Source organism: Filicampus tigris, chromosome 20, assembly GCF_054856515.1.
Source record: "Filicampus tigris isolate MCC_2025a chromosome 20, RoL_Ftig_1.0, whole genome shotgun sequence".
NCBI classification, from domain to species: domain Eukaryota; kingdom Metazoa; phylum Chordata; class Actinopteri; order Syngnathiformes; family Syngnathidae; genus Filicampus; species Filicampus tigris.
In genome coordinates, this window is record NC_141236.1 from 13,548,534 (window position 1) to 13,575,957 (window position 27,424).

At 50.3% G+C, this 27,424-nt stretch overlaps 4 protein-coding genes across 8 annotated transcripts; 3 read left to right on the plus strand and 1 right to left on the minus strand.

The window, feature by feature from the left end:
• The first annotated feature begins 343 nt into the window (after positions 1-343).
• Positions 344-2,786, plus strand: naa20 (N-alpha-acetyltransferase 20, NatB catalytic subunit). Its single transcript, XM_086018173.1, has 6 exons — positions 344-486; positions 922-946; positions 1,335-1,425; positions 1,761-1,896; positions 2,017-2,162; positions 2,247-2,786. The coding sequence occupies exons 1-6, from the start codon at positions 434-436 to the stop codon at positions 2,330-2,332; spliced, it is 537 nt and encodes a 178-aa protein (XP_085874299.1). The 5' UTR covers positions 344-433; the 3' UTR covers positions 2,333-2,786.
• A 4-nt stretch (positions 2,787-2,790) lies between these two features.
• crnkl1 (crooked neck pre-mRNA splicing factor 1) lies at positions 2,791-7,700 on the minus strand. The gene is made up of 14 exons (XM_086018170.1): positions 7,442-7,700; positions 7,155-7,307; positions 6,976-7,067; positions 6,646-6,804; positions 6,401-6,567; positions 5,882-6,060; positions 5,530-5,700; positions 5,254-5,445; positions 5,072-5,131; positions 4,926-5,006; positions 4,485-4,724; positions 4,102-4,203; positions 3,781-4,029; positions 2,791-3,272 (listed from the first exon to the last, which is right to left on the minus strand). The coding sequence occupies exons 1-14, from the start codon at positions 7,487-7,489 to the stop codon at positions 2,901-2,903; spliced, it is 2,265 nt and encodes a 754-aa protein (XP_085874296.1). The 5' UTR covers positions 7,490-7,700; the 3' UTR covers positions 2,791-2,900.
• Positions 2,978-27,409, plus strand: cfap61 (cilia and flagella associated protein 61). Of its 5 annotated transcripts, XR_015083747.1 has the most exons (32): positions 2,978-5,001; positions 5,090-5,175; positions 5,266-6,551; positions 6,649-6,841; positions 8,085-8,260; positions 8,324-8,474; positions 8,557-8,633; positions 8,945-9,012; positions 9,083-9,224; positions 9,436-9,568; positions 9,767-10,027; positions 10,112-10,215; positions 10,483-10,522; positions 10,784-10,920; positions 11,007-11,136; positions 11,209-11,253; positions 11,394-11,495; positions 11,560-11,637; positions 12,136-12,342; positions 12,427-12,555; positions 13,466-13,593; positions 15,643-15,735; positions 15,819-15,987; positions 16,272-16,449; positions 16,821-18,172; positions 18,403-18,730; positions 19,775-19,857; positions 19,929-20,134; positions 21,765-21,849; positions 21,919-22,076; positions 26,982-27,055; positions 27,249-27,343. XR_015083747.1 is itself a non-coding variant. In XM_086018169.1 (31 exons), exons 5-30 carry the CDS (start codon positions 8,115-8,117, stop codon positions 22,063-22,065), a joined length of 4,719 nt encoding a protein of 1,572 aa, XP_085874295.1. In that variant the 5' UTR covers positions 2,978-5,001; positions 5,090-5,175; positions 5,266-6,551; positions 6,649-6,841; positions 8,085-8,114; the 3' UTR covers positions 22,066-22,076; positions 27,389-27,409. The 5 variants fall into 5 exon arrangements, 4 of the variants coding, with proteins under 4 accessions (XP_085874295.1, XP_085874293.1, XP_085874294.1 ...); XM_086018169.1 differs by lacking the exons at positions 26,982-27,055; positions 27,249-27,343 and adding an exon at positions 27,389-27,409; XM_086018167.1 differs by having other exon boundaries at positions 26,982-27,380.
• On the plus strand, positions 23,421-26,933 carry insm1a (insulinoma-associated 1a). Its single transcript, XM_086018171.1, has one exon. It carries the CDS (start codon positions 23,423-23,425, stop codon positions 24,593-24,595), a length of 1,173 nt encoding a protein of 390 aa, XP_085874297.1. The 5' UTR covers positions 23,421-23,422; the 3' UTR covers positions 24,596-26,933.
• Positions 27,410-27,424: the final 15 nt, after the last annotated feature.

The following is a 27,424-nucleotide window of genomic DNA, read 5'->3' on the forward strand; positions in this document are numbered from 1 at the left end:
TACTTTCACAACGGGGCGGGAATTCACAAAAGCCGTTGTTTTTGTTGAGGCGCAGATGAATGTCGCACTTTGCACATTTATACAGGCCGGCCCTCACAATTGGACGAAGATAAAGAAAAAAAAAGATATGAAACCACATTGAACGGCTCCGATTGGCAATCGCCCGAGTAAGTCAATTTTGGGCTGCCGTCAAGCAAAACAGTTTATTCAGTTGTTGCTCGCTTGCTATCTTTGTTTTATGCCAAAAAAACAGGTATCCCCTCTAATAAAACGTTGTCTAAAGTTTTAAAAAATATAAAATAAAATGAATAATTGTTTGTTTCTGTTATGTTTCAGGTTGCGGAAATTGAGTAATGAGTTGCTGTTTGCACTTGTGCCCTCCGACCGACAGCGGGCGCTGTTCACATTGTTCCTGCCATTCAAAGACGCCAACATGACGACGTTACGGCCGTTCAACTGCGACGATTTGTTTAAATTCAACAACATGTAAGCGTAAACGTCCTTGGTTCGAAAGACTAAAATGTCTTTCATATTGTTTTTCGCGTGTTGGTGTTGTGTGTGACCTTATATGTTCGAATAGCGGGCTAATCCGCGTGTGTGTGTAGATGTTCGACCGCACAAAACTCCGTTCACACAAAGGTTCATTTTACATTCGCCATACAACAAACTTACCATGACACTCGATAAGTCATGTTTTATTTTTTTATTGACGTCCTGAGTAAGTCGGTCAACTAACTCCCCTTTGCAAACATTGTTGATTTACTGCGTTAGCCGAACAGTAAATACAAACTAGCCACTTTGACTTGGTGGCGAGTACATGCAGTAGCTCACGTGAATGTTGTTATTGCGAGAAACAAAATATGTACCCTCATACAATGACTTAGTCGTGAACGACACTAAATTGTACCTTTGATTCCACAGCAACTTGGACCCTTTGACAGAAACTGTATCCTTCAACGTCTTGACAACAAGTAAATGTTATGTCTTCATATGCTTGACATGGTTCAATTACAAAACCACAAACATGATTGGTAATACAGGAAAAAAAGAATTAGACTTAAAACGAATGCCTAACTAAAGAGCTGTGTTTTGAAACCAAAGGCAGCCTTTAGTTCAAATGGAAGCTTATTCCACAATTTGGGAGCAACTGACTCAGGCTTTATCAACAGCCCCAAATTCACCTTGTCTGAGGGAAAGTGAGTAAAAGGCAATCAGAGGGCTCTGCAAGTCATCGTTACCATTTTGGACAAAATCTTCATGAATGTTTGCCTGTGTTGATAACTGCTGATGTGTTCAATGTGTTCTCATACATTTTCTTTGAGCTTTCACATCAGTACGGGATCCCGTTCTACCTGCAGTATTTGGCTCACTGGCCCGAGTACTTCATTGTTGCCGAGGCTCCCGGAGGCGAACTCATGGGATACAGTAAGTTGCTCAACTCTGGCTTGCTTGGGAAGCCTGCCACAGTCACTGTTTTGGAATGCTTATAGAGCGGACCGGCATGGTTCACTAAACAGTCCACTACAAGTCCCTTTTGTAGTCATTAGGGAATGGGTCAATGAAGACCAAAGAGGAGGTTTATGGATCTAATGAGGGAGGGTATGGAGGTAGTTGGTGTGAGAGAAGAGGATGCAGAGGACAGGGAAAGCCGAAAGAAGAAGGGAATGGGTCAATGATTGCCATTGAGCAGATGCTGCGCCATCGCCATTTTGGCACTAAAGTCTTGTGCTTGTCGCCATTGTGTGTGTGCGCGCGCGCAGTCATGGGGAAGGCGGAGGGCTCGGTGGCCCGAGAGGAGTGGCACGGCCACGTCACCGCGTTGTCTGTGGCGCCGGAGTTCCGACGGTTGGGATTGGCCGCCAAACTCATGGACATGCTGGAGGAGATCTCGGAAAGGTTCCGCTTCACTTTCACCTACAACTCTTCTCATGACAGAAGATTTTCTGATAGTGATAATGCGTCGACTTTTTATTCCCCGTTGCCGCCCGAACGTGTGACTTGGATGTTTTCCCTCAGGAAGGGCGGCTTCTTCGTGGACCTGTTTGTACGCGTGTCCAACCAGGTGGCGGTTAGCATGTACAAGCGTCTGGGCTACAGCGTCTACAGGACCGTCATCGAGTACTACTCGGCCAGCAACGGCGAGCCGGACGAGGACGCCTACGGTCAGATGGTCGTCATCAGCTTCGTCATGGTGATGCTGCCGGTCCCGTGACATTGTGTGTGTGTGTGCGTGTGTGTCCGCGCAGACATGAGGAAAGCGTTGTCCCGAGACACCGAGAAGAAGTCCATCATACCGCTGCCGCATCCCGTCAGGCCCGAGGACATCGAATAACCACGCTTGTGGCTCACTGGTGGACGCCGCAGTTGAAAGGCCTTTGAGCGTCTTCGCCACATCCTTGTTGGCACAGGTGCAACTCAGTAAATCGACAACAAATCGATGATCCTCTGATTGAACAGCTATTGTGATGATTGATTAGTCGTTTTGAGACCATAAATGTGTCCAAATCGTCTGAATTTCAGCCTCTCAATGGTAAATTTTGATTTTTGTTGTCGTCCATGAAAGCAGACGGATTATCTTTGTGTTGAATCAAATGAAGACATTAGAGTTGTCAATTAATCAGTCGTTGCACCTCTACTTGAAACATGTTGTTGCTCAACTAGTATGTCTTACTTGGAAGGGCGCAGAGCGCGCTAGTAGATAGCTGGACCTCGAGCTAGACAGCAAGGATGTGGAACAAATGTTCAAACGGCTTTTGTCGTATGCCAGAGAGCCACAGAACCCAAAAAAAAAAAGCTTCAAATCGTCTTTAATTGCTGTACATTCACAATAAACCATTGTTGTAAAAAAACAAAATTGTTGCAGTCATTATAAAGACATTAGGGGAGGGAGGGGGGGGAAACTAATCTTGATCCTCATCACGTGTGTTGTTCTCCCCCTTTTTGTCCACATCCTTCTTGTTCCCGTCCTGTTCCTCCTCCTCCTCGCTGCTGCTGCTCTCGTCATCATCTCTGTCGTCAAAGGTGTTCTCCTCTTGCGTAACTTTGCTTCCCTCACAGTTCTCCGGCGCGTCTGCAGGGGGGGCGTCAGCTGGCGTCTCCTCGTTCCTCGGAGCCTTATCCCGAAGGTCCTGGTTCTGTTCGCCGTCGCCGTCGCCGGCCGTCTGCTGCTGCTTCTTCCACATCTTGGCCATGGCGAGTAGCTTGAGGTTGGGCTGGTTGGCGGCGTCCTCGGGGAAAATATAGTCGTAGTACTCCTCCCAGCCCGCGTCCGACTGTTGATGCAAAGACAACAGAAATGCAAAAAGGACTTTTGGGATTGGTGGTGTATAGTTAAAAAGAAAAAAAAAAAAAGCTTTTTACAAAGCTAGATTGAGAAAAAAAAAAATCTTAAAAATGCGATTTAGCACAATTTAAAACAAAAATACACTTCAGACGTTAAACCTGAATTAAGTGTGTGTATTTGTCAAAAACTTGATAAATATACAAATTTAGCTCTATAGGAAGCTACCTTGAAAAAATTATTAAACAATGAAAAGAAAAATCTGTTCAAAATCTGCTAAAAATATTTCAATCCTAATGTCATAAAATACTTTTTGTAATAACACTTAGAAAAATAAGTCTGTTCACCTCAATTTTTAAACATAAATAATACTTATTAAAACAAAAACAAAACATTTTTTCAATCCATGTTAAAAAAAACAAAAAACAAACATCTAACCAATAGCCCTGAGTGAATGGCTGAAAGGGTTTGAGCCCCAAGAAGAGCGCAAGATGGCGTACCCCGTCTTCGGCCGTCAGCTTCCTCCTCTTCTTGACCTTTTCGGGCAGCAGCTTGGCAACGCGCTCCCCGTCGCCGTCCGAGCCAAACTCGGCCTCGAAGTCCTTCCAGGCCTCGAGCAGCATGAGTCGCTCCTCCTTCTCCTCGCAGCTCCTCATGCTCTTGTTGGCCTCCTCGAAGATCTGCCGGCACCTGCGCGGCCGCTCGCCTCCTTCCAGCGACAACTCGAACTTGGCGTAACTGATCCAAACCTGAGCGGCCGCCAAGTCAGAGTCGGCCGACGACTGATGACACAGTTTGTGCGTCGGAGGCACGGCGCTTACCTTGACGTGCTGGGTGCGCTGCAGCAGTCTTTTGTAAAGGTTCCTCGTGTTCCCAAACTCCTCCTGCTCGATCTCAAAGTCAATGTAGGACTTCCACAGAACCTGAAGGACACCAGGATGGCTTTGAACATGGATGCTCATTTTTGTTAGCCTGTCTTTGGTGTCCTCCATTGTATGTTAGCATTAAGCTACAATAGTCTAGCCAGTCAAGCCCAACTGCATTTAGAAAAAAAAAAAAAAAAAACGCAAATAACTTACACTTCATTATAATAGCCAGGATTTTTTTTTTAACCACAGCGCAAGGAGTCCGGTCAAAAAAAACCCAAAAAACCTCAGTGTTTCTGAAAATGAGGGGGATTTCCGTTCTGAGTGAGTGGTGGTACCTCGGGCATGTCCAGCCGCGGCTGTCCGATGGCGAGCTCAAAGATGGCGCGCGCCCGGTCCACGTCGCCCAGGATGGTCTCCAGCTCGGCAAACTTGATCCAGGTGGTGCAGTTCTCCGGCGTGAACTCCAGGTATTTCTCATACAGCTTCCGGCAGCGGTCAAACTCGCGCAGCTGAAGCTCCAGCTCGATGTAGCCCTTCAGCAGCTTGTTCTTGGGACATTTGCCGACCGCCGTGCCCTGGAGAGTCCAAACGTTACCACGGTGACGCAATTACTTCATCAAGTCCTTCACATCCTTATTCGGTCGCGCTGCGCGATAAACGACTTCATCAATTGAATTGGAAATTAGATTTGTGTAGGGGGGGGGGGGGGGTAATAACGGAGATTTTATTTTCAAGTGAAACATGTTCGGCATGCTTTGGACAAATGTGAGTCTTACCATGACCTTTCTGGCACCCTGCAGGTTCTTCTGTCTGATCTCAAACTGACTGTACAGCAGCCACATCTTTGCAAAGGTGAACTGAGACACACAAGATGGCTGTCAAGTCAACACGATGCACTGTTGTTGTCGTTCAAAATGTTTACCTTTTTGTGAGGGATCAGATCCAAACAGGCCTGATACACCTGCCTCGTCCTGTCCTCGTCCTGTCCACAAGCACAAACGACACCCGCAGGAGCAAAGTTTTTGGGTGAGATTCATCCTTGGCAATGTATTTGTACTTGTGAAGCGCGTACTAAATGACGCGCTCTCGGCCTCCCGAACTCACCATCACCTCCAGTTCTTCGTAGAGGGCGTAGTTGATCCACAAGTAGATGTAGCGCCTCCAGTGGCGCTTTTCCTGGATGGGCGGCACGTTGGCGATGGCGCGCTCGTACACCTCTCGCACCGTGTCGGGATCGGCGTCGCTCTCCACCAGCCGCAGGTAATCGAACCAGGCGTCGTAGTTGTGCGGGTTGGCCTTGGCGGACACGCATGTAAGGAAGGACAGCGTTGGCTGTGGTGGCACTCATTCCGTCCTGGCTCTAGATTTCTATCCACACACCTTGACTTCCTCCTCATACTGGAACCTCCTTTTGCTGACGATGACGTCCTCGATGCCCCGTCGGTCCCCGAATTTTTTCTCGAACATGGTGTAGTTCTTGAAGAGCTCCTGGGCCTGCTGCTTGGGGATCCGGTCCAAAGCGTACTTGTAGATCACGCGAACGCGCTCAAACTGATGGGAACAAACATCGGAAACACTCGTGTCAGTCCAGACAGTTTTTTTTTTTTTTTTAATTTGCAGATGCCAAGTGGCAAAGGAGTGGGCTTTCACTGTAATCCATACTTGGGATCATTGTAAAAAAAAAAAGTCTTATGAAATATGCTAAAAGAAAAGTAACAAGGTGGCGACCGACCTCCTTCTGAGTCTCCTCAAACTTTGCGAAGGCAACAAAGAGGTTCTCGTCCACGTGCTCCTCGCCGAAGAACTCCACGGCACGCTCGTACACCTTCCTGCTGTGAGCGATGTAGCCGTGCTTCTCCTCGAAGCGAGCGTACTTGATCCAGTTCTTTACTTCGGGGTGGACCATAACGAGTGCGTACCAGTTAAGGATTTTTTTGGGTTATTGTTTTATGGAGTCGGGTGGGGAAGCCATCTTGGAGTATTTTTGACTGATTTCAAACGGTCCACAGAACAGTGTGGAGATAAACACCAAACCTTCCAAAAGAAACAGTAGACTTCTACTTATTTCATCCGCCCCCTCCCCCAAAATTTTTCCATCTTTCGTTTGTTTTTAATCAGATTTTGATGTGATGGTAGACGACTTGCCGTGAGCTGACGTGAGAGCAGAAGACGTAGGGAGTGATGGAGAAGGACAGGGTGCCGTGGCCGCCCCAAATAAGGTGACGTCAAAACGACAGCGTGAGAAGGATATATCGCTCGTAGATGCTGCGGCCTTTGTCCACCTCCTTGTAGCGCAGCTCAAAGTTGATGTAGGAGTGCCAGGCCTGCTCCTCCGGCTCCCACTCCATCCAGCGCTCAAAGGCCTGCCTGCAGCCCGCCACGTTGCCCAGCATCTCCTCCATGTACGTGTACTTGTACCTGCCGCCGAGCAGAGTCGCTGTGAAAATTTCCCCCGTGGGGGTCCACCCCAACCGCTCGCCCTTGCGTTTTGTTTACCAGAACTGGTTGACGCGGGGCAGGATGGTGATGGCTCGGTCCCAGATGTTGCGCGCGTGGTTCACCTGCCGACTCTTCATCTCCATCTCGGCGTACTTCAGCCACAGGGTCACGTTGCGGTGGTCCACGTCCAGCGCGCGCTCGTAAATGGAGCGAGCCCTGAAGCCGCGGACAGGATGGAGACGGTCAATGACAGGTCAGTCTGCATATTTGGTACCAAAATGCTGAGGTCATCGAGGGCCTTGCTGGCCCTGACCACCTAATTGCTATCATTACGAAGAGTTCATCTGAAGCTAAAAAACAAAAATGAAGAATGTTCGGATGAACTACCTCTGGACCTCCGTCAGGCTTTCCTCCCATTGTGCGTATTTGATCCAGTTACTGATTACTGTGCGGTTCTTTCGGATGTTGTCCTCAAATGCCTGCAAAGTAAGCAAAGTCTCAGGAGTTAATGGGGGATACTAAGAGGAGATTTTGGAGTCAGTCCGTCCGTCCGTGTGGCTGCACACCTTCCTCTTCCTCAGCTTGTAGTCGTTGAGTTCTTCCTTGTCGGTGATCTTTTGTTTTGGTGGCGGCGGCAGAAGTTCCAGTTCTCGTTCTTTAGCTTCCCTGAGGAGCTGCTCGGCGGTGATCTGCACCTCCGCCGGAGCTTTGTTCTTCACCTGAAACACAAAAACATTTAACAGCCACTTCGTTGACTTTGGCCACGTCCAAGAGCTGCATCACTTGTTAGCATTGCATTAGCATTAGCTCAGCCAGCAGCCACGCTCCTTATCTTGTTTGCGTTTTATTTTACCTTCGCCACCTTCGGTATTCGCTGCTTGCCAGCCGCCGTCGAAGCCATTTTGCCGATCAAATAACTGACAAACTAGTCGGTTATACTCTTATAATTACCCCCAAAGAGTCAATAACAAGTCAGAGAGGCGCCGAAACGTTTTATAGTGTACACGCGAGCCACCATGACAGTTCCCAGCAACTTCCGTTTCCCATCGTTACAAATTTTAATTTCTTTAAGAAAAAAACTGAAGGCTGGGACCCCATTCAGACTTTCGGAGTTACATTCATTTTAAAAAAAAATATTATTTTCTCACAACTTAATTATTTTCCCCTGACGTCACATGAAACGTCACGAACTCGCTATGACAGTCCCCAGAATGCGTTGCGACCTGCGGTTACCGTAACAACGACGTTTGCGTCCCCAAAGCGTCAAGGCTCGGGGCAAATTGACATATTAAGAGTTAGAAAAGGTTATAACATGTTATTTTCGCACTAATTTATCTTTAAACTCAACCGCTGACGTCACACGAGACAATGAGTTGAGACAGTTGCCGTAAAACTACCAAGGAGGTTGAATACAGCCTTTTATTCACGTTTTCGGGCTTGTGTGGAGTGAATGTCTCACATTCAAGAAAATAACGGCGTTTTGTTTATAAAAGTAGTAGTTGAAGCAAGAGAATTATAAAGGCAAGATGAAGAACTCGATCACATCAAGCAGCGGTCAAGTGGCACGAGTGACCGTCAGGAGGAGTGAATGTGCGGACGCCGAGGCCATTGAACACCTCATCCGCCCCGAAGACGCGGAGCTTTTTGGACCCCAAAATGTCCTTCAACTCCTGTGAGTGCAACTCATATGTTGGTGCTCCGAATGGCCGTGATGACTTTGCTCTTGCTGGCGTAGGGAGAAGGCCAACCTGGCGGTGACCTTGGCCAGCGAGGAGGGTGACGTGATGGCCCACGCGTCATTCTTTGACCATCCTGCCGCAGCACTGGTTGATCCACCTCACTGGGAATCTTTCCTCTGCAAACGCTTCAAAGCTGACGCCTTGTCGGTGTGTACTGTGTACATTGGTGAAAACACACACACTGCGCTTTGTGATTTGTGATGTTCTTTTTGTTGTTGTCGTCCTTCAGCCTTGGAACACGCTCTTCCTTCATCTGTTTGTGTCCCACAGCGCCTTCTCCACTACAAGTTTTCACCACATTCTCAGGTGCCTTCACTACACTAATGTCGGCTTTGCATTTGGTTCCTGGGCATTCATCCATCCTTTTAATCAGCACTTTCACATCAATGCAGAACCATTCAATAGGCCTACCTTATAGCAAATGACAACAGTTGGATGCACAGATTTATTGTACCTTCTGCCATCTTGTGGAAGAGCATTCCATTGTTCTGCATGTCACTAGTCAAACAAAAACACATAATTTGTAGGAAAACAATCATTTTCAGAGCAATTAATAAGCGCACGATTGTTGGGAATCGCTGGCAACGATGGTGTGTGTTGTCGTGTGTGTCACACAGTGCTGTGTTCAACACCACGGCTGAGCTGGAATTTGTCTGCTTGCTGAGCTCAACATCTGTCTGCTTAGGTAAATCGGCAATTCCGTTCAAGACGGCATATTCATCCGTTCTATCAACTAAGTGTGCGTGTGTGTGTAGAAGCGGCAATGGATGAGTTGTTGGAGCCTCTGCAGCGTCTGACTGAAGAAGAAGAAGAAGAAAAAGAAGAAGCAGCTGAGCTGATGGTATTCGTGTGTCACAGACGAAGACTTTGCCCAAGACTTTATGTCCGGCCTGCAAGGTAATGTCACACTAGTGCACACACAAGCATGTACACGCATTCAAGCAAAATTGTTGCTTTATTTAAACTTTTTTTGCTGCAGTGATTATTTAAGCCACTGGGGGGCAGAACTGATTTTATTTTTAAATGGAGGCTGTTTTAAGATTCCACTAATTGGCTATTTCATGAGGTTCAGAGTGTCAAGTGTTAAATCAAGCATCGTCTGGATCAGGGTTGAAGACCACGATGACGTCATGCACATCGTGGCTCAGCAGACAAAGATTCTGACGGTCATGCAACGGCCGTACTTCCTGTCGGAGCTCATCGAGGCCCAGGACGAGAACAACCACGCCGCCGTGTGCGAGGTGTGTTGTTGTCACGCCGGGGCCGGGTCCGACTCATTTCATATTTCAGCATCACAGTTCTTATCAATTGATAAAAGAAGCTCAAGTGTTTTCAATTTGCTCAGGATGTTTACTGTAATTGTGCAGTTGTGTGAGCCTTGTCGTTTGACGTTGATGACGATGACGATGACGATGATGATGCGGTGGTTGTCCCGGCAGTGCGACGGCACCATCACCGGTTTCATCAGCGTGACCGCCGAGGTGGACGTGAGGCGACTGCAGGAACATTTCCACCTGAAGCATTTTGGCGGCTTGTGCAAAGCCAAGCAGGACGATGACGACGCCGACGGGGACCACGTCGAAAACGCGGACGCTGACCCTCATCCTGGCGAAGCAGAGAAACCGCCGCAAGAACCACAACAAGACCCACAGCAAGAACCGCTCGAAGAAACGGATTCGGAAGGAGAACAAGAATGCCAGGCATAAAAAAGAAAACGTCATCATTAGTTATTTGGACCTTTAATAATACGTGGTAGTAGAAGAACTTCTTATTGTTGTCCTCAGGAGGAGGACGAGGAGGTTCTGTCTGCAACATCTGAAGAATTCTCAGAGGAACCCAACGCCTTCTGTATCCAGTTCTTCTTCTCGGAGAAGAACTATGAGATAAGGTGAGAACCATCCTTTTTTTTTTCCCTACTTCCTTTTGCCCCGGAAATCACGCCCCCCAAACCCCCCCCCGAGTGTGTTACTGACCTCGGGAATGTCGCAACAACAAGCAGAGGTCAGAGTAAAGCTGCGCAGTTAGATGATCCTCCTCCGGCCAAAGCTCGCATGAGCGACCGTTGACTTCACCAGCTGGTCCCGAGCTGGCGGAAGACCGTTGTGTTACCGTGGCAACCGGCGGCTTGGTTTCACTCCTCCTCCTCCTCTTCCAGATCGCTGGACTTGATTCCATACATATTCGACCTCTTCCCGGTAAGTGTGCACTTTGTGTCTAACATGGCTCCACAATGGAAACAATATAGTAAAAAAAAAAAAAAAAAAAACTAAAAAATAACCACATTTGCCACCAATATACCAAACAGGTCAGACAAACAGCGCTCATGTCACACCCATCCATGTAACGCATATGTATTTAACTCAAATGGAACGCAAGCATAACACGCAACATGCATGCAATCCAAAGAAGCTAAATGTAAGCCTGTCGTAAGACAACTGCAACACTCGCTCCATCAGGATCTGGACTTCTGCATCATCACCGTCCCCACCTTGTCGCCGGACTTCCCGCTCCTGCAGAACTTCCTGAGAGTCCCCCCGCGACCCGGCAGCCTGTTGCCCTCCGACCTCTACGTCCTGCACCGCGACGGGCTGAGGTGGGCCGCGTCACGCCCGGGCGGGCGGGCGGGGCCAGTCGGCCCGGCCTCAACGTGTGGCTGTGCGTTCTGCGGTGTTCTTGCAGGAACATCAAAGTGCGACCGGCGCTGGAGTCCGACCGGGACAGCCTTGTCGATCTGGTGAGCCGCGTGAGGGTGGGAAGACATACCCTGCTACAGGATCTGGACCTCATCTTCAACAAGCAAACGGACGTGGTTGGTGACCGCGGTTCCATCAGCGCTTTACCGCCTCTGCTGAATATATTTGTCAAGTGCGTTTTTCAACAGGAAGGCGCGCAAGAGGATCTCGGCCAGCTTGGCTGTGAAATTCAGGTTTGTAAAGCAGTGTAATGACTGAAAGACCCCATAGATGGCAGCATTGCATTGCTTTGAATTTGACGATTTGACAAAGCACAGCCTTTGAGTAGAAGATGACAATTAGGTGGTAAATTTTGGCTTGTCACATCAATTAGGAGGGAGAAAATGCCAACGTGTTGGATGTCGGACAAACTGAGGCAGCTCACAGCCCAAACAGACTATGCGCATGTCATGGGATGGAGTGTCAGTGCGTCTTGGTAGGTAGTCGAAAGTGCCTTACCGCACGCGTGCGCGCCGACATTGACGCAAGTGTCCCCGTAGGCCGAGTGTCCCCTGCAGGCCTTCGTGGCCGACGTGGATGGCGCCGTGGTGGGGATGCTGATCATCAGAGACGAGAAGGTACGCTTCCACAAATTTGTTTCTTCCTCTTTAATCTTCCACTTGTGAAAAGATTAACGGGGCAACCGGTCCTATCCAATTTTTTTTTTTTGCAATAGAAGCCTCGCAAGAGTAACACGACCTGAAACCAGGAATGTGAATACCTGTTGGTCACTTAATTAGGTACACCCGCAACGATCTAGGGCTCTCAAACCTTTTGGAGACAGACATTTTTTTAAAGGATTCCTGGGCACCCAAATACCAATTAAACATGAATATCATGTGTAACTTTAGGAATTAAAAGTTGCCAAATTTCCGACATTACGATTGACTATGTGGGTTAAGGTCATATTTCTTAAAAACAAAACAAAGTCTTGTGTTGGGCTGGTTCTTACCTTATTTCAAGGTGTCGGGTCCCGTGAGGGCTGATGTTACCAGCCACCGATACTCAAAGCAAAAAAAAAAAAAAATCTGACAAGAAGTACAGTATGTGTAAATCCTCATCACTCGCCCTGTCAGGACATGGAGTACATCCGGGCCCACTACAATATCGAGAACTTCATCTACTTCAGCCATCACGGCGCTCACGAGCACGCTCGGCTGCGCCACTTTGTGCTCCGCCGCTGCTTCCAACACTTCAGCCGACATTTGTTCAAGGAGACGCTGCGGCTGGCCCGCAAGTCCAGCTTCTACCACCGCGTCTACCCGCTCGGCTCGGGCCAGGAGGTGCGCTCGCCGCCGCCGCCGCCGCCGCGGGGCGGCTTGGGATTGGAGCTCAGGCGAACGCCTTTCCTCCTCTCGTGTTCTCAGGACTGCTGCGTGGATCATCTGGACTTTGTCCTGGACTGCGCCGTCCCCGTGCGTCCCCGCCGTCAGATCTTCTATCCTCTCAAGGAGCTCGGAGCCAACGCTCCCGCCAGTTGCATCACTGACGAACAGGTGGGTTCGCACACGCAAGGGAAAAAAAGAATAACAGCTGGAAGCAAAACTTAACAAGCATAGATCCGAATTGCGGGTATCTGTTACTCCAGTTTGAGATAGAATTTGAAAGCTTGATCTAAGGTCTTTTTTTTTCCCCCTTTTATACAACTGCCTCTACTATGTGATTAGTTTTACCACCTCCAGGAAGAAGCTACATGGTTAAAGACGGGAGTGCGATCTGTTTGTGTTGTGTGATTGACTTTAATGTGAAGTAAATATTTAGCCCGGCGCGCACGTTGACGTGTTTTGTTGCGAGCCGGAGCGCCCGCCTGCCCTGCTGGGGTGCAGATAAGAAATACTAAGAGCTTGTGTCGCGTCGTCGAGTCGTTGAAAATGAGAGCGCCGGCGCTGGCTTGTGTCCCGCACGTTGACAATACAACGGACGCCGTTGCACTTGCGCGCCACTAGACGAGGGCAGCTGCTCCTAAGCGCTCGTCCCGCGCAAGGTGGCCTTCAAAGTCTTGGCACAAAGTATTCGTCGTCATCGGGGTACGACAGAATTGATCGCTCACTTGTTTGCGGATGTAGTCATGCAAAACTTTACAAAAGCCTCCACCTTTCTTCTTCCGCCGGCGTTTTACGACGTCGTCTGCGAACATCGTGGTCCATGGGGATTCCAGTCTTAATTTCATCTAACAACCAAGCCATCGCTTTTGCAAAGAGGAGGGGGGCTCAGAGTTGATCCCTGTTGTACTCCCATCTTCAGGTTCAAGTCCTCTGTCACTCCCGCAGCCGACGTCACCCGCTGTTCTGCTGCTCTCGCGCATGCCCTGTCCTATTCCAGCCTACTTTTCCGCCACCTCGTGCAATTCCGCTGCCAGTTTGACGGCACGTTTTTTTGTTGTCGTTTGCTTTGTTTGTCCCTCAGGCTCCGTTTGCTCTCAACTTCATCAGCCGCAAGCTGACCATGGAGCCCAAGGTCACGGTCAACGCCAGGATCGTCCTGGTGGGGGCGTCGGACACGGGCCTGTCCTTCCTCGAGGTGCTTTGTTTCTGGTGCGTGGGCCTCGAAAGCGCGATGACGACGTCATTTGTCAGGAGAAGCTTTTCTGCCCGTGGCTGGAGTCGTGCTCCAAAGTCACATTGTTCCGATTGGGCGCCCCAGGCCAAGATTTACTGCTGGTCACCATTCACCGCATTAGCCCCCCTCCACACACACACACACACACACACGCACACACCATCTGTGGGTCACGTCCGCAGGGAGTAAACGAGGCCGTGCGGGTGTGCACGAAGTGACAGTGATAATCAAGTGGGGTGAGCAGCAACAACAACTCCCGCAACACACCACAAGTGTAAACATGCAGTCTGAGCGCAGCTTGATGCATTTAATCCCGTCTGTCAATTTGTATGTCAATTATTCCGCCAGTCAACTATCCCGTCTATCAATTTGTGACTTATAGCTCCGTCCTTTAGGGAGCAAGAGCCGATTAAAAGGGCTGACCTAGATTTTACAACCTAATTTCTTCCCTTTATTCCATGAAATTGTACTAATTGATTCCCCAGTTTATGATGTGAGGGTATTTATTATTTAATAATATATTATTTTTGCTTTCTCTTGGTTGCACTTTTTTCAGTGCGCGTGGATCTTTTTTTTTTTTTTTTTTGTCCAATCACATTTCAGCCTGTATGGCAGTTCTGAATTACGTGTTGACGCACTCAAACATATTGTTTGCGCTGATGGTAAAAGGTGTAAAAGTGTTCAATACTCCCGCCCAAAAATATCCACTTGAGTGGGGAAAGAGAAGCGATCCGACAGTGGAACTGCATACATTAATACATTCAATAATCATGCAATAGTCAATGAGTGTGACGTATTTGATTTCACTGCTGTTTTTTTTTTGTCACCGCTGGATTCTGTGTACAAGTACATGCGTAGTATCCAGTGGCTTCAATCAGGATGGAGGAGCAGCTGATAGCTGGCAGGCAAGGGGGTGGCTGCTTGGGTGGCGTGCTCGGCCGGCAAGATGTCGGCGCCGAGCCCGGCTGTTTGGCGGCGAGCGTGCCCAGCGCCGGCCCAATTTAATTAGCCTCCACTGTGTGGCCGTCAGCGCCTGTGTTTGCCGCCGCTAACGAGGTGACTAATGAGGCCGTTAGTGTACGCCCAACTGATGCCGGGGTGGATGATGGCTCAGTGCGGGCCTGCGGGGGGGGCCTCGTGTCAGGCTGGCCCGAACCGCCAGTGTCCCGGCAGCACTACTAAGGCCGTATGGCTATATAGGGATTTTTAGTTGGCATTTTGGGGAGCTAGCTCGCTTGCTATATGAAAAAGCAGCATTATGTAGTGATTCAGGACTGCTACTATTTAGGGCACTTTTTGGTAGATAGGCCTAAGACAGTGTAGCCCGTGCCCCATCCCACCCCGCTCCTCTCCGGGACAAGGTCAGACGGATAAAAAGCTGGGTTGCGGGGTCACGCCGGCCGTCTGTTAGCGGCTGATAACGCCGCGCCGCCTCATTTGCATGCAAGCGGCCATCATGCGCCTCAATCCTCCTGCTGCTGCAGATTAACACTTCACACTCGTGCTGTGCCCGTTGTCTCAACGTGATGGGATTAGCGGCGTTATTATTGTTATTATCATCATCATCGTCATCATCAACCAGTTGCAGTTTGTGACTCCAAAAACGTGGATGGCGGCACACTTGCATCGCTATAAATGAGTTACTAGCTTGGTCATGGAACAAATTAAATTTGGGAGCCAAGGTGTGACTGTGTCTCCTTTAACTGAAAAGCCGTTTGTCAATTGGCTTCTTGTTCGTTCTTACGTCCTTGTGATTGCGTAAAACGTCATCAGCAGCGCCACAAGTGCCGTTCCAATTAAAAGTACTCAAAAGTTCAAAATGTGCTATGCATCTGGAACGAAAAAACATTTCAAGACATCATTTTCTAGATGAATTTAATCAATTCGATTTGAAATCGATTCTTTCGATTCATCGTTCCATCCCTAGTCGTTTGGTTCCTTGCGAAGATCTTCGGAAGACTCCCAAAGTTGACGAGATCGTTGTTGATATTGAGAAAGGACTAAAGTGTCAATCATCTGTGCAGCCCTCACCTGAGATTCAACAACCTCACCCTCATCTCCACGCACGGTTTCCCTTCCAACTGCAGCGTGGCCGGCGTCAAGTTCCTGTCCACGAGGCAAGTTTTTGCCGCCCGCAAGTACAAAGTGATGTTGCATTGTCCTATAGTTGTTCTGACGGTGCGGTTCCGCCCCCTTTCAGCCACGCCTACAGCAGCAGAGACATGGCACAGCTGCCGCTGCGCTCCTGCGTGGCCGAGGTTGCCGCCAAGATGGTCGCCATCAACAGGAAGTTCAAACACGTGGTGGTGTCCAGCGGCGCCAAGATTCCCTACGATTACCTCGTCCTCTGTACCGGTCTGCAGTACCAGGTCACTTCCTTTGTCCGCTCTAATGACTTCTCCAAGCGCTCACTGGAGTCAAGGCAGGTTGTCTCAAATGGACCCGCCCGAGGAGTGATCTGCAACTACAGGAAACATTTGCTTGAGGACCAACCCCTATGTTGTTTTTTTTTAATGCAGAAATCCAGATCGTTCCCATACTTTTTCTTGGAGATATATCTAGGTTAAGGCTCAGGGTCGACTTATTTTTAAGAGGGCGAAGAAGCTGGGACGGTCCGTCTTAAATCTTGACTAGTTAGTGCTCGTTTGTCCAGGTGCCGTGTCCGCCGCAAGCGGGTCAGGACCAGCTCGAGGCAGATGACCAGCAGAAGGAGCCGCCCTTCCCCCCCAGGTACACCGGCACCGTGCCCTCCAATTTCTTCACCCTAAACGACCCGCACGACTGCAACACAGCGCGACGCTGGCTGCTGGAAAACTTTGTGAGGAGGAACGGTACGCGTGCACACCCTCATTCAAGAAAAACGTTTGAGTGCATGAGACAAAAAAAAACCCAAAAAAGTCAAAACTGAAGAATGTTGATGATGGAATTTTCACTCGAATTGGCGGCAAGCATCTTGGTACACACATACCCACAAATGGTCCGATTTTCAGACCGCGATGGTGGTTACGGTCCCTCAGAAAGTGAACGTGAATCGCTGAAGGATTTCTTTCGACTGAATCTTTTGTTATGAACAGATTGTTGTGATCCAGTAGAGTGAAAAAACCCTCGAGTTCCCTGTGTAGTATCGCCCTGAAATTGGTGGCTGCTATCAAGTCTTGTGACATCTTGAAAACGTCCCACTGACACCATCGCCGCCCTGCAGATAACGCCATCGTCTACGGAAACGGCCTTGACGTCTTCACCACCGTGGAGATGTTACTCCGGATCGGAGTGCGCGGATCCTGCATCCATCTGGCGCTGACTCCTCCCCAGCACGCCACATCCAAGGATTTGCCGCCTGCAAGCGATGTCACAAATGGCCACGCTCCTGAGAGTGATGTCACCGACCACTTGCCTCCTGGCAGCGACGACGCCAAAGACCAGTTTCCCGAGAGTGATGTCAGCAAAGATTTGCCCCTCGAGATTAACAACACCGATGCTTCGCCCCGCGAGAGCGACGTCACCAATGCTTCGCCCCGCGAGAGCGACGTCACCAATGATTCGCCTCGCGACAGTAACGTCACCAATGATTCGCCTCGCGAGAGTGATTCGCCTCGCGAGAGTAACGTCAGCAGTGATTCGCCTCGTGAGACGACCGCCACCAACGATTCGCCTCCTGAGAGCGACATCACCAATGATTCACCTCGCGAAGTTGACGACACCAATGATTCACCTCCTGAGATTGACGACACCAATGATTCACCTCCTGAGATTGACGACACCAATGATTCACCTCCTGAGATTGACGACACCAATGATTCACCTCCTGAGATTGACGACACCAATGATTCACCTCCTGAGGTTGACGACACCAATGATTCACCTCCTGAGGTTGATGACACCAATGATTCACCTCCTGAGATTGACGACACCAACGATTCACCTCCTGAGGTTGATGACACCAATGATTCACCTCCTGAGGTTGATGACACCAATGATTCACCTCCTGAGGTTGACGACAGCAACGATTCACCTCGAGAGGTTGACGACACCAATGATTCGCCTCCTGAGAGCGACATCACCAATGATTCACCTCGTGAGATTGACGACACCGATGATTCACCTCGTGAGGTTGACGTCAGTGATGAGTCGCCTCCTGAAAGTGGCGTCACAAATGAGTCGCCGCCTTGGAGTGACGTCACCAATAATTCGCCTCCCGAGAGTGACGTCGCCGACGATTCGGCTCATCCGATTGACGTCACCGGCGGTCCGGCTGTGGAAAATGGCGCTTCTGCGGAGCCGCTTCCCGATAGCGGCGACGCCAATGAGCCACCGCCCGAACCCGCCGCGACCAGTGACTCCAAAATGATCTCCGCCGAGCTGCCCGGCGAGGAGAGAGGTTTCTACTTTTCCGACGCGGGGGTGGAGAGCGCGGTGCTGGCGGCGATGAAGGCGGCTCAGGTGTGCATCCACCACGACTGCCTTCTGATGCAGATGAACAACGGGGAGCATCCCGAGCCTCTCACGTGCGTTTCCTTCAGCACCGCCTCAGAACCACTCCACCTGACCTGCGGCGTAAGTCCAGTGTCACGTCACGCATCAATGCCAACTTTGTGATACAAGCGCAGATAGAAAACGCTGTCAACCCTATGCCAAGTAATTATACGATGACATCATCATGCAATGGCAAGCGAATTTCGCAACCTTTAGCTCATCCCGTGTTGACCCCCCCCCCCCCAAAAAAAAGCTCTCTTTTGTTGTGCTTTTGGAGCTTTCAAAATGGGAGCGTGTTGTCTTGCCGTCAGGTGTTCATCAATCTGTCGAGCCGCGGCGTGGACTACGACGCCTTCAGCAGCGTCAACAGCTCCTTCCTGGTGTTCGACGGGCGGCTGGTCATCGACGGCGCCTTCCGAACCAACGACGCCGCCATCTGGGGGGCCGGCCCGCTCACCAAGTTCTCTCGCTCGTACTACAGCGACGAGTGGTCGCACGCCAACTTCAACTCCAAGGAGGTGGGCCAGGAGCTGGCGGCCGTGTTGCTGAGGCACTTTGACCCCACGCTGGAGGCCCCCCCCGAGATGCCCGGCACCGCGGACCGCCTCGTTCCCATTTACAAGAGGCCCAAGATCCAAGGTGCACGTCAACGCAACTTGCTTATCACGAGCTTACCGATGCATACGATAACCCCGCTTTACTGTGGGGGATAAAATGGGACCCCGTTTTCAAGTATTTCTGTGCTGGGAAACTAACGAGTACAAGAAAAGACAGTCAAACATTTTATATCCAAACACCAAAATATTGAAGCAAACCGTTTTTTTGGTCTTAAAAAAGTCTGCCAACTTAATGCTAACGTATCCTGTGAAATGCCATAGACGAGCTAATGGAAATTAGCATCGATGCTACACTTATCCTAAACCTTGTAATGACTGCTTCCTGAACTCATGCGGAAAAGTAACACAGAACGCTTAACCAGGCATTTTGTTTAACCAAAGGCTGCTAATGCAAAATGCCATAGACGGGCTAACATGAACTACACTATACACTTAAACGTAAGTTAAAGTTGAACACGTAAAGCATCAATGCATAGAGAATCTTCAAGAATCCTGACAGGCATTGATTCTCTGCTCTGAGCTCAACTCAGCTGTTGCAACAATTGCTTAAAAAATGTGACACAGCGAGCGCTAGTACCATCTCACCTCAACCAAACATTTGGTCCTAATCAAGATCAACCTGAAAATAATGGAAACGCCTGTGAGTATGGCGCAACACTAAGCACACGTTCTTGCATGAATAGTGAACATGATTCTCTTTGCAAATACTCAATCTTTGAATTGCTCATCACTATATTGTGTTCCTAATCAAGCGTCTGCGAGTGCACGTCCTTCATCGCTGACGTTTTTACGTCCGGCCGCTCTTATTGTGACGAGCCTCCACACGCACACACACTCGATGTCACGTTGAGGTTACGCAAACGCCGGCTCTCTGCGCTCGCATGACGCCATCGCGGATGCTCCGACTGCGCAAACGTGTGAGGCTTGTTTGGGATGATTTCATAAGGAACTTAAAAAAATATAGTTTGGGCAAAAGTGTATTTTTGCATAATCTGGAGTAAAACAAGCAGATTTGACGCTAGTAACAGTGTGAGATCAACATCACGTGTTCACTTGCTGTGCGCAGGCGGCAAGTTACCGGGACGATTAAACTATCTTCACGTGACCAAACCGGTCCCCAGCAGCCCGCAAGCACCTTCCGTGGGACCCGTACGTCCAGCGCCTTTCCCACGTTCGTCTCCGGCCTTGGAGGCGCGTATTGGATTGCGTCTTTGCTGCAGGGCCGGCGCATCGCGACGGGGCGCCCGGACAGCGGCGACTACTTCTGCTTGCAACTGGACCGCAACCAGGTGGTGGAGAGCATCACCTGCCTGTCCTTCAAGCCGCTGCCCGTCCACAACCTGATGTGTCTCTACGGCAAACATCAGCAACTCCTTGGACAGCTGCTGGTCAGACTGCACCTGCAGCAGATACACGACCTCTACAGGTACACACACGCACACACACACACACACACACACACACACCCCGTATGGCCAAAACTGCGAAAGCAACACTGCGTCGTAAGTCCGTTTTGTCTTGATTATGGCGGCGCCATGTGGACAAAAGCGGTAGTCAACCACGTTGTCGTGTCGTGAAATCCTGAGCTCTCGTTGGTTGGACTGAATTTCTATTTCCAGTGGCCGTGTGAAAGATGAATAGCGATGAGGTCATGAATCAATACTTTTTTTTTGTTTGTTTGTTTTGGGGCTTCTGCCACGACACCAGTAATAGCGCGTAGACGTTCAAATCGACTTCCGTCCTTATAGCGAAAGGAGGAAGTGAGTACGCCGCAAAGCCGTAAATTCGGGACATTTGTATTTTTTTGTGTGTCAGGGTTGATCCCATCCTCCTCAAAGTTGCTTAGTGCCAGTAAAAACGACACAGACTCCCCCCCAGTGCCTGTAAAAAAAACGATACAGACCCCCCCCAGGGCTTGACAAAAGTTCCATTCAACTAATTGTGAGTCAATGTTTCATTAAAAGAGATGTGAAAAAAAATTATTAAGGTCGAATTCTTGCCCAGTGCTGCTTTAAAGGCCAAATTTGTTTTATTTTTAGTCTACATGTGTGGTCTGTAGCAGATCGACAAATCTTTCAAGATGAGAAAAATGTCATGTCAAATGCTGCTGATGACCTCACATTTGTCCCAATCATACCTGGAATGAAATCAAAAAAAGGAAGTGTTTAGTCACTTTCAATCCCTGCAAGTATACGCGCTAATTTTGCCCTCTATACAGTAGGCACAGGATGCACACGTGCACACACACACGTACACGAAACCCCCACCCCAACCCCGCCCCCCAGCCTCAGTGGTCAATCAATGTTTTTTAACTGCTGCTGATGACCTGTCAGGCCTCACAATGATTTTACGAGTCAGCCCAGCCACCCTCTTCTTTGGCGATGGGGGGTGAGTAGGGGTGTTGTGTGGTTGGGAGGGGGGGGGGGGGTGATGGCTGGTGGTGGTGGGGCGGGTCACACTTTTGCTTTGTCCAGCCTGCCCCATCTACAAAGACAGATTGGGGGATGCATAAACAGATTAGCAGGCGGGGGACAATAGGCAGGCATGTCTGGTGGGGCTTTGGGGGGGGGGGGGGGGCTCGTTTGTGTGGAAATATCAGAAGCAGGTCACACACTGCTTGACACACACGCGCGGGGCCGACAACAAGAGGAGAAAGGCGTAGTAGTTGGGCAAGTTGTGGACATGCAAGTTGTGCGTGTGGGGACATCCAAAAATGGATTCATTCACTTCAGTTGAATTCATATTGAAATGTCTCGCTTGTCTGCCTTTGTCTTTCTCTCTCTCGTCAAAACATACATCATAATTCAATGGAATGAGAAATCATCAAACAGACTGTGCTTCAGACATCCGCGACACAAACACAATTGTTTGTTCATCCCTTTCTATTGTGTTTCCCATTCTGTGTTAGCGTTAGCATTAAGCTAGAGCACTAAACGCTAAGTCGCGTGCTTGTTTTAAGTGCACAAAATGTAATTGTCTTTCTTTTGGGTTTAGTTTGACAGTTAATCACATGAATTACAGCGAGTCAATGAAGGGAAATGAAATTGTGGTCGCAGCTTCTTCAGGCAGAGTTGGTGTTTGGCCATCTTTCACGACCGCTTCTCCGACTTCGAGGAGGAGCTTCTTCAGGAAGACGCCAAGGTCGGTCCTGCCCGAACTTTAACGCAACCCGGCCATCACGCGCCGACCGGCCCCATCGCTCGCCCGCAGGTCGACGTCGAGGAGCCTCAGGACTCCGCCCCTCGGGACCTGATGAAAAACCCCTCCAGCAGAGCGGCGCTGAGGATCAACGCGGCCAAATATTTGTCCTTTAACCGCAACCTGCTGCCCATGTTCCTCTGCCCCGACAACTTGTGACATCATCACAGGTGACTTCATCATCATCATCATCGTCATCATCACATTTCAGCGCAGGTGGCGAAAGTATGCAGTACATTCGCAAAATATGCATATGAGCCATGTGAAATGAAAACTGAACAAAAATTGAATTACAGTTCCATGACGGGGTTACTTTACAGCTGTATGCTAATGAGGCGCGCACACACACACACACACACAGGCGCGCGCACAAAGCAAATCAAAGCAAACCGCTGGTGTGACGACGTGAAGTCATCTCAGCCACGTTAGCGTCACAATGTGTTGACACGTACAAATAGCTTCGCACCGTTGGGCTCGTTCTGATTATGAACGACATTTAGTGATGAGAGAAGGTGGACTCCTACTCGGAACTTTGGTCATGTTGATTTGAAAGATTTGAATAAACGTACGTCAACTGACGTCTATTATCGTTCGTTAAAGGCCAGCCTTGGATGCGTGCGCGCGCGAATGTGTAAGTGTGTCGGACACACGCACGCACGCGCACGCGTGCATAATGAATGAAGATGGCGACTGCTTTGCATCACAAAGACTTGACTGGTGTGAAAAGGAAACCGCATAAAGGGTCAGGGGTCACATGGTGGGGTGGGTCAGGTATGTGTGTGCGTGCGTCTGATCTTTGGCTTCAAGTGGCGCTTTGTGAAAGCAGTTGATTTATTTCTCCATTTTAGTTGGCATTTCAATTCATGTCGATGGCAAAAAAACGGATTTGATACACGAGGCGATTCTTCCTTTGATCAGTCGGATTATTTTTAAGGGTAGATTTTTTTTTCTCACTTGCTCCGTGTGGCACTTTGCTGCGGAATCCAATTGAGTTGGGTCGACTTGAGCAAATTCATTTGACGGAACGAAATCAACTTGTAGGTCAAAGGTAGCACTGTATTGTGATGAGGCTGACAAGAAGTCATCCAAGCGTAAACGCAGGCTGCTGTGGCGTGCGCCCGGATCGAGATCATGCGGGGGCGGCGCCGGGGGTCGCTTTCTCAGGGGGAGGAGACTGTATGTGTGCGTGTCACTATGCACCACACACACACATGAAAGCCCTCAGGTACATCTGCTTTGCAATCTGCCCCCCCCCCACATACACAGACACACCCTCCTCCTCCTCATCCAAATTCAAGAGGGAGAATGAGGGAGGGGGGCAGGTAACCTCCCTCTGATTGGTCGCAGATGCAGCAACTGGGAGGAGGGAGGGATTCAGCGCGGCCTTAAAAAGGGCAAAGTTGTTGAGGAGCAGCAGAGACCCGCTGAGTCAGGATCGCTTCCCTGAGTCCTGGAGTACCACCTCCCCAAACCCCCCTTTCCCACGCAGCCACAAAAGTGCCTTGAGCTGGTCAACATGCCGAGAGGCTTCCTGGTCAAGAGGAGCAAGAGGCTCAACCTGGTGTCGTACCGCTCGCGATGCAAGGATGAGGCGGAGGAGCGGAAACCTTCAGAGGCGCGCACACGTGCGTCCGTGTGCGCCCGCTGGGCGGCGCCGCCGCCGTTGGCCTTGGCGGCGGCACCGGAGCGCGAGAGCAGGGCCGTCCGCTTCGGCATCCCGGAGGGGGCGTACCGGGCGCTCTGCAGCCCCACCCGGCCGGCGAGCGGACGGCAGCAAGCCGAGAGGCACCCGGCTTCCGGTTTGGCCTCGCCGCCGTCGGCCGAGGCCTTCCCCGCCGCCGCCGCCGCCGCCGCGCTCACCGCCCTGGGGCACCTCTTCAACATGGGCTCCAGCACCGCCGCCAAGCGGACCGCCGACCCCGAGCGCAAAATCAAACCGGCCGCCAAGAGAGCCAAGAGCATCCGGAAGCTACACTTTGAGGACCACGTCACCACCTCACCCGTTCTGGGGCTGAAGATCCGAGCCGTTCCGGAGGCCGAGCGCCGCTCTCCGGGCGCCGGTGACGGCGGGCCCCCGCGCGGCGACTTTGTCTGTCAGCTGTGCGGGGAGGCGTACGCCGACCCGCTTGGCCTGGCCCAGCACCGCTGCTCCAGAATAGTCCGGGTGGAGTACCGCTGCCCCGAGTGCGACAAGGTGTTCAGCTGCCCCGCCAACCTGGCGTCGCACCGCCGCTGGCACAAGCCCAAGGCGGAGCCGAAGGGGCGCCCGGAGGAGGCGCCCGCTCCCGGCTCGTCCGAGTCCGGCTCCGAAGGGGAGGAGCCGCATGAGTCCGCTCCCTGCGCCAAACAGTTCAAGCGACACGCCTGCCTGCGCCAACACGCGGCCACGCGGCACGACCCCATCGACCTGAGCAAATCCGCCGGAGCGCACGCGCGTCCGACGCGCGGAGAGGCGTTCGCCGGCGCCGAGGCGCGCCAGCGTCACTTGCGGCCGCACGCCTTCCGCTGCAAACGCCGCCCGGCCGTCCTCCGCAGCTCGCCCGGACTCGCCCGCCACCTCGACCGCATCTGCCGCCCGTCCGAGGACGCCGACGTCGTACTGCCGCATCTGCCGCCGCCGCCGCCGCACGGCGAGTGGTCAGCGCGCCTGCCTGGCGGTTCTGAGGCTCCGGGTTCCAATCTAGGCTAATTCCCGCGTCCTCTCAGCTTCACTCGAGAGTCACTAGCTGTGAATGTGAATGCGCCTTTGTCTGTATGTGGCGACCAGCGACCAATATGTGCCCTGACATTGACTAGCGACCAGTCGGCCGTTTGTCAATGCGCCATATGATTGGCCGGGGACTGGTCCAACTTCAGCTCATCTCCACGCCCACTGAGGACAAACGCTGACGAAACTGGATGGATGTAAATCTCCTTCAAAGGACTCGATGTGTCCATCGTTTGCTTTTAAAACACGTCATCTGAGCGAAACTAAAAGCATTCAAATCAGTTGTGAAAAAAAATAGGACTACTACTGCAAAAGGGGCTTGTGGTTAGGGTCAGTGCCTTTGCCCCGGGAGGACGTGTAATGTTTGCGTCAGTGACATCCCATTTTGGAATCCCGTTCCTTCCCTGTCACCCCAGCCCGCGGGCGCATGTTTAGCTTTAACCAGCTTTTGTCTCTTCAAAAGTAGCAAAAACAAACCAACTAGCATAGCCACTAATGCCTTTGGACTCTAGAAACTGCGGTCAAATTGCCTTAATGCTCTCATATTTCATTTGAAGTTTCCGCTTGAAGCCTTCTCTATACCACTATATGATATTTTGCTCCTATTTATGTATTTATTTATGCGTGTATTTATTCAGATAAATTATTACTCTGTGTGTGTGTGTGTAAAACATCGAATGGAGTGAGTGAAGGATCAACACTGCAATCATGACAACGTTGTTTGTTTTGCTTTCTTTTTTGTGTGTGTGATTTGTAGCTGTCGTTTTGGTTTGGATGTTTCTGCGCTCTTTTGCTAAATGTCCAAAAAGAATAAAAAAAAGCAACAAAAAAAAAAAACACGCTACACGTGTTGTTGCTGCTGTTGTGACCTCGTGGAAACACACACATGTAGCCGCCGTTAGCAGCATTGCGATGCTAGTCGCAAGATGGATGTTTATTCAAGCATCCCTGATCCTACATCACTAAATGACTCACTTCTTATCCTAAACACAGGATTAGTGTTAGAATATATTTGTCTCTCTGTGCCCTGACTGACTGGCGACCGGTCCAGGGTGTAACTTGCCTCCACAGCCGCCACCCAAATGAGGACAAGCTGTCCAATTGTTTGCAAAGTGCTGTAGTTGCTGATTCGAAGGAGAGCTCATGTAATCCGCCTGCAGCTGCGCCGGGATGGCGGAAAATATGATTACCAAGCGTTGTGGTGCAGGTGAGCGCGCGCGGATGATCGGGCCGCCCGCCATGTGCTGCAGATCACAGCTCAGATTAGGGAAAGCTTAATCGCCTTCTCCATGTCAGGCTAATTAAAGAGGACCAGCGCCTCCTTTTTGGCCTCTTTCCATCACAACGTCTGTCACTGTCCCATCGTTCCTCCATTCTGTATTTCTCTTCATAATGATGCCAACAAGATGAAAACGCTACGAATTGAAAGCGAACGTTGGCGGGTAACATTGGAAGATAATATTAGCAGTAACTTTGGAAGCTAACTGGAGTTATCGTTGAAGCTAATGTCAGCGCTAACATTGAAGTTAAATGGACATCAGTTGCCAGGGCGACCCCCAACCAAATTCCGGCTGAGGCGTGACCAATCACCAGAAGTGACCTCTACAAAGGGGGGAGGCTTTGTTGGTAGTTTTGATCTATTAGAGGGGACACCTGAGCCACTTGTCAACAGAGCATCAGGCAGTTGCCATAGCAACCGAGGCCCATTGACAACTGATGAACATTCATTGTGCTTCTCCAACGAACGCTCGCTCATTCCTCCGCCGTCGAATATTGATCGGGCTCGTTTGCGTTTTTGTCTGCGTCCTCGTCATGATTTGCTCGCCTTAAATCATGGGGGGGGGGGCTTCCTCCCCCCTATTTGCCTGTGTCCTGGCTGGTCCGCGCTGGAACAGGCACGAGTCCCTGCGCTCAAGCAGAAAACAAGCAAAGCGTTTCCACTTTTGTATGTAGCTACATGTTTGGACATGCCAACACTCATTGCGTGTGTGCGTGCGTGCGTGCGCGCGCGCGCGGCCACGCTACAACCCTCCACACACACTTGAGGCGTCGTACGCCCTGGCGACACTAATGAAGGCTGAATGGAGTCATAATTGAACCTCAGAGACACTGGAAGCTTGCTCGCCATCTTCATCATCATCCTCCTCCTCACTGTGCACTCAGTGCTATTATCGTCCTACTTGAAAACTTCAATGTCTGTCCAAAGCCGAGCCCCGGGGCCATTCGTATGTTTTTATTGCCCTTGAGGGAAATAAGTAAGGCGAAGTGGAGGGTTAGATAAAAGTGTCCTTAATCTGTTTCTGGTGGGTTTGTTTTGGTTCGATTTTGCGTTGTTTCATATTCTGTCATGTTTTTCTTGAGGTTTCAGTTCCGCCTGTTCTGGTCAGCCCCGTCACTTGTGCGGACCAATCAGCTCCCTCCCGCCCCTCGTGTCTTGTCCAGGTTTGCCCCGCTGTCTTTCTTTTCACTTAAAAATGTGGTGATTTTTCCGTATGTGGCGCTCAGTGCAAAACATTGAGACAACCCTGACTCATTGACGACGTAGCGGTCAGACTGTTTGAATGGTGGATGCTGTTGATCAAATACGAAGACAAATGCCTGTTGTGTTGTCTTCGTCTGAATTGTTGTCCTCAAGTCAAATAATCCTGCAGCCCCCCGCCCCCCGGGGAGTGAGGAGGGTTGGCGGGGGAACAGGGATGTTACCTGGCAGCTGCGCCGCAAAGATGTCGACACTCCCTCGAAATAACACTCAGCATCTTCTCGTTCGTCCGACAGTAACAGCCGCTTTGTCTTTCCACTCAAAACAACATG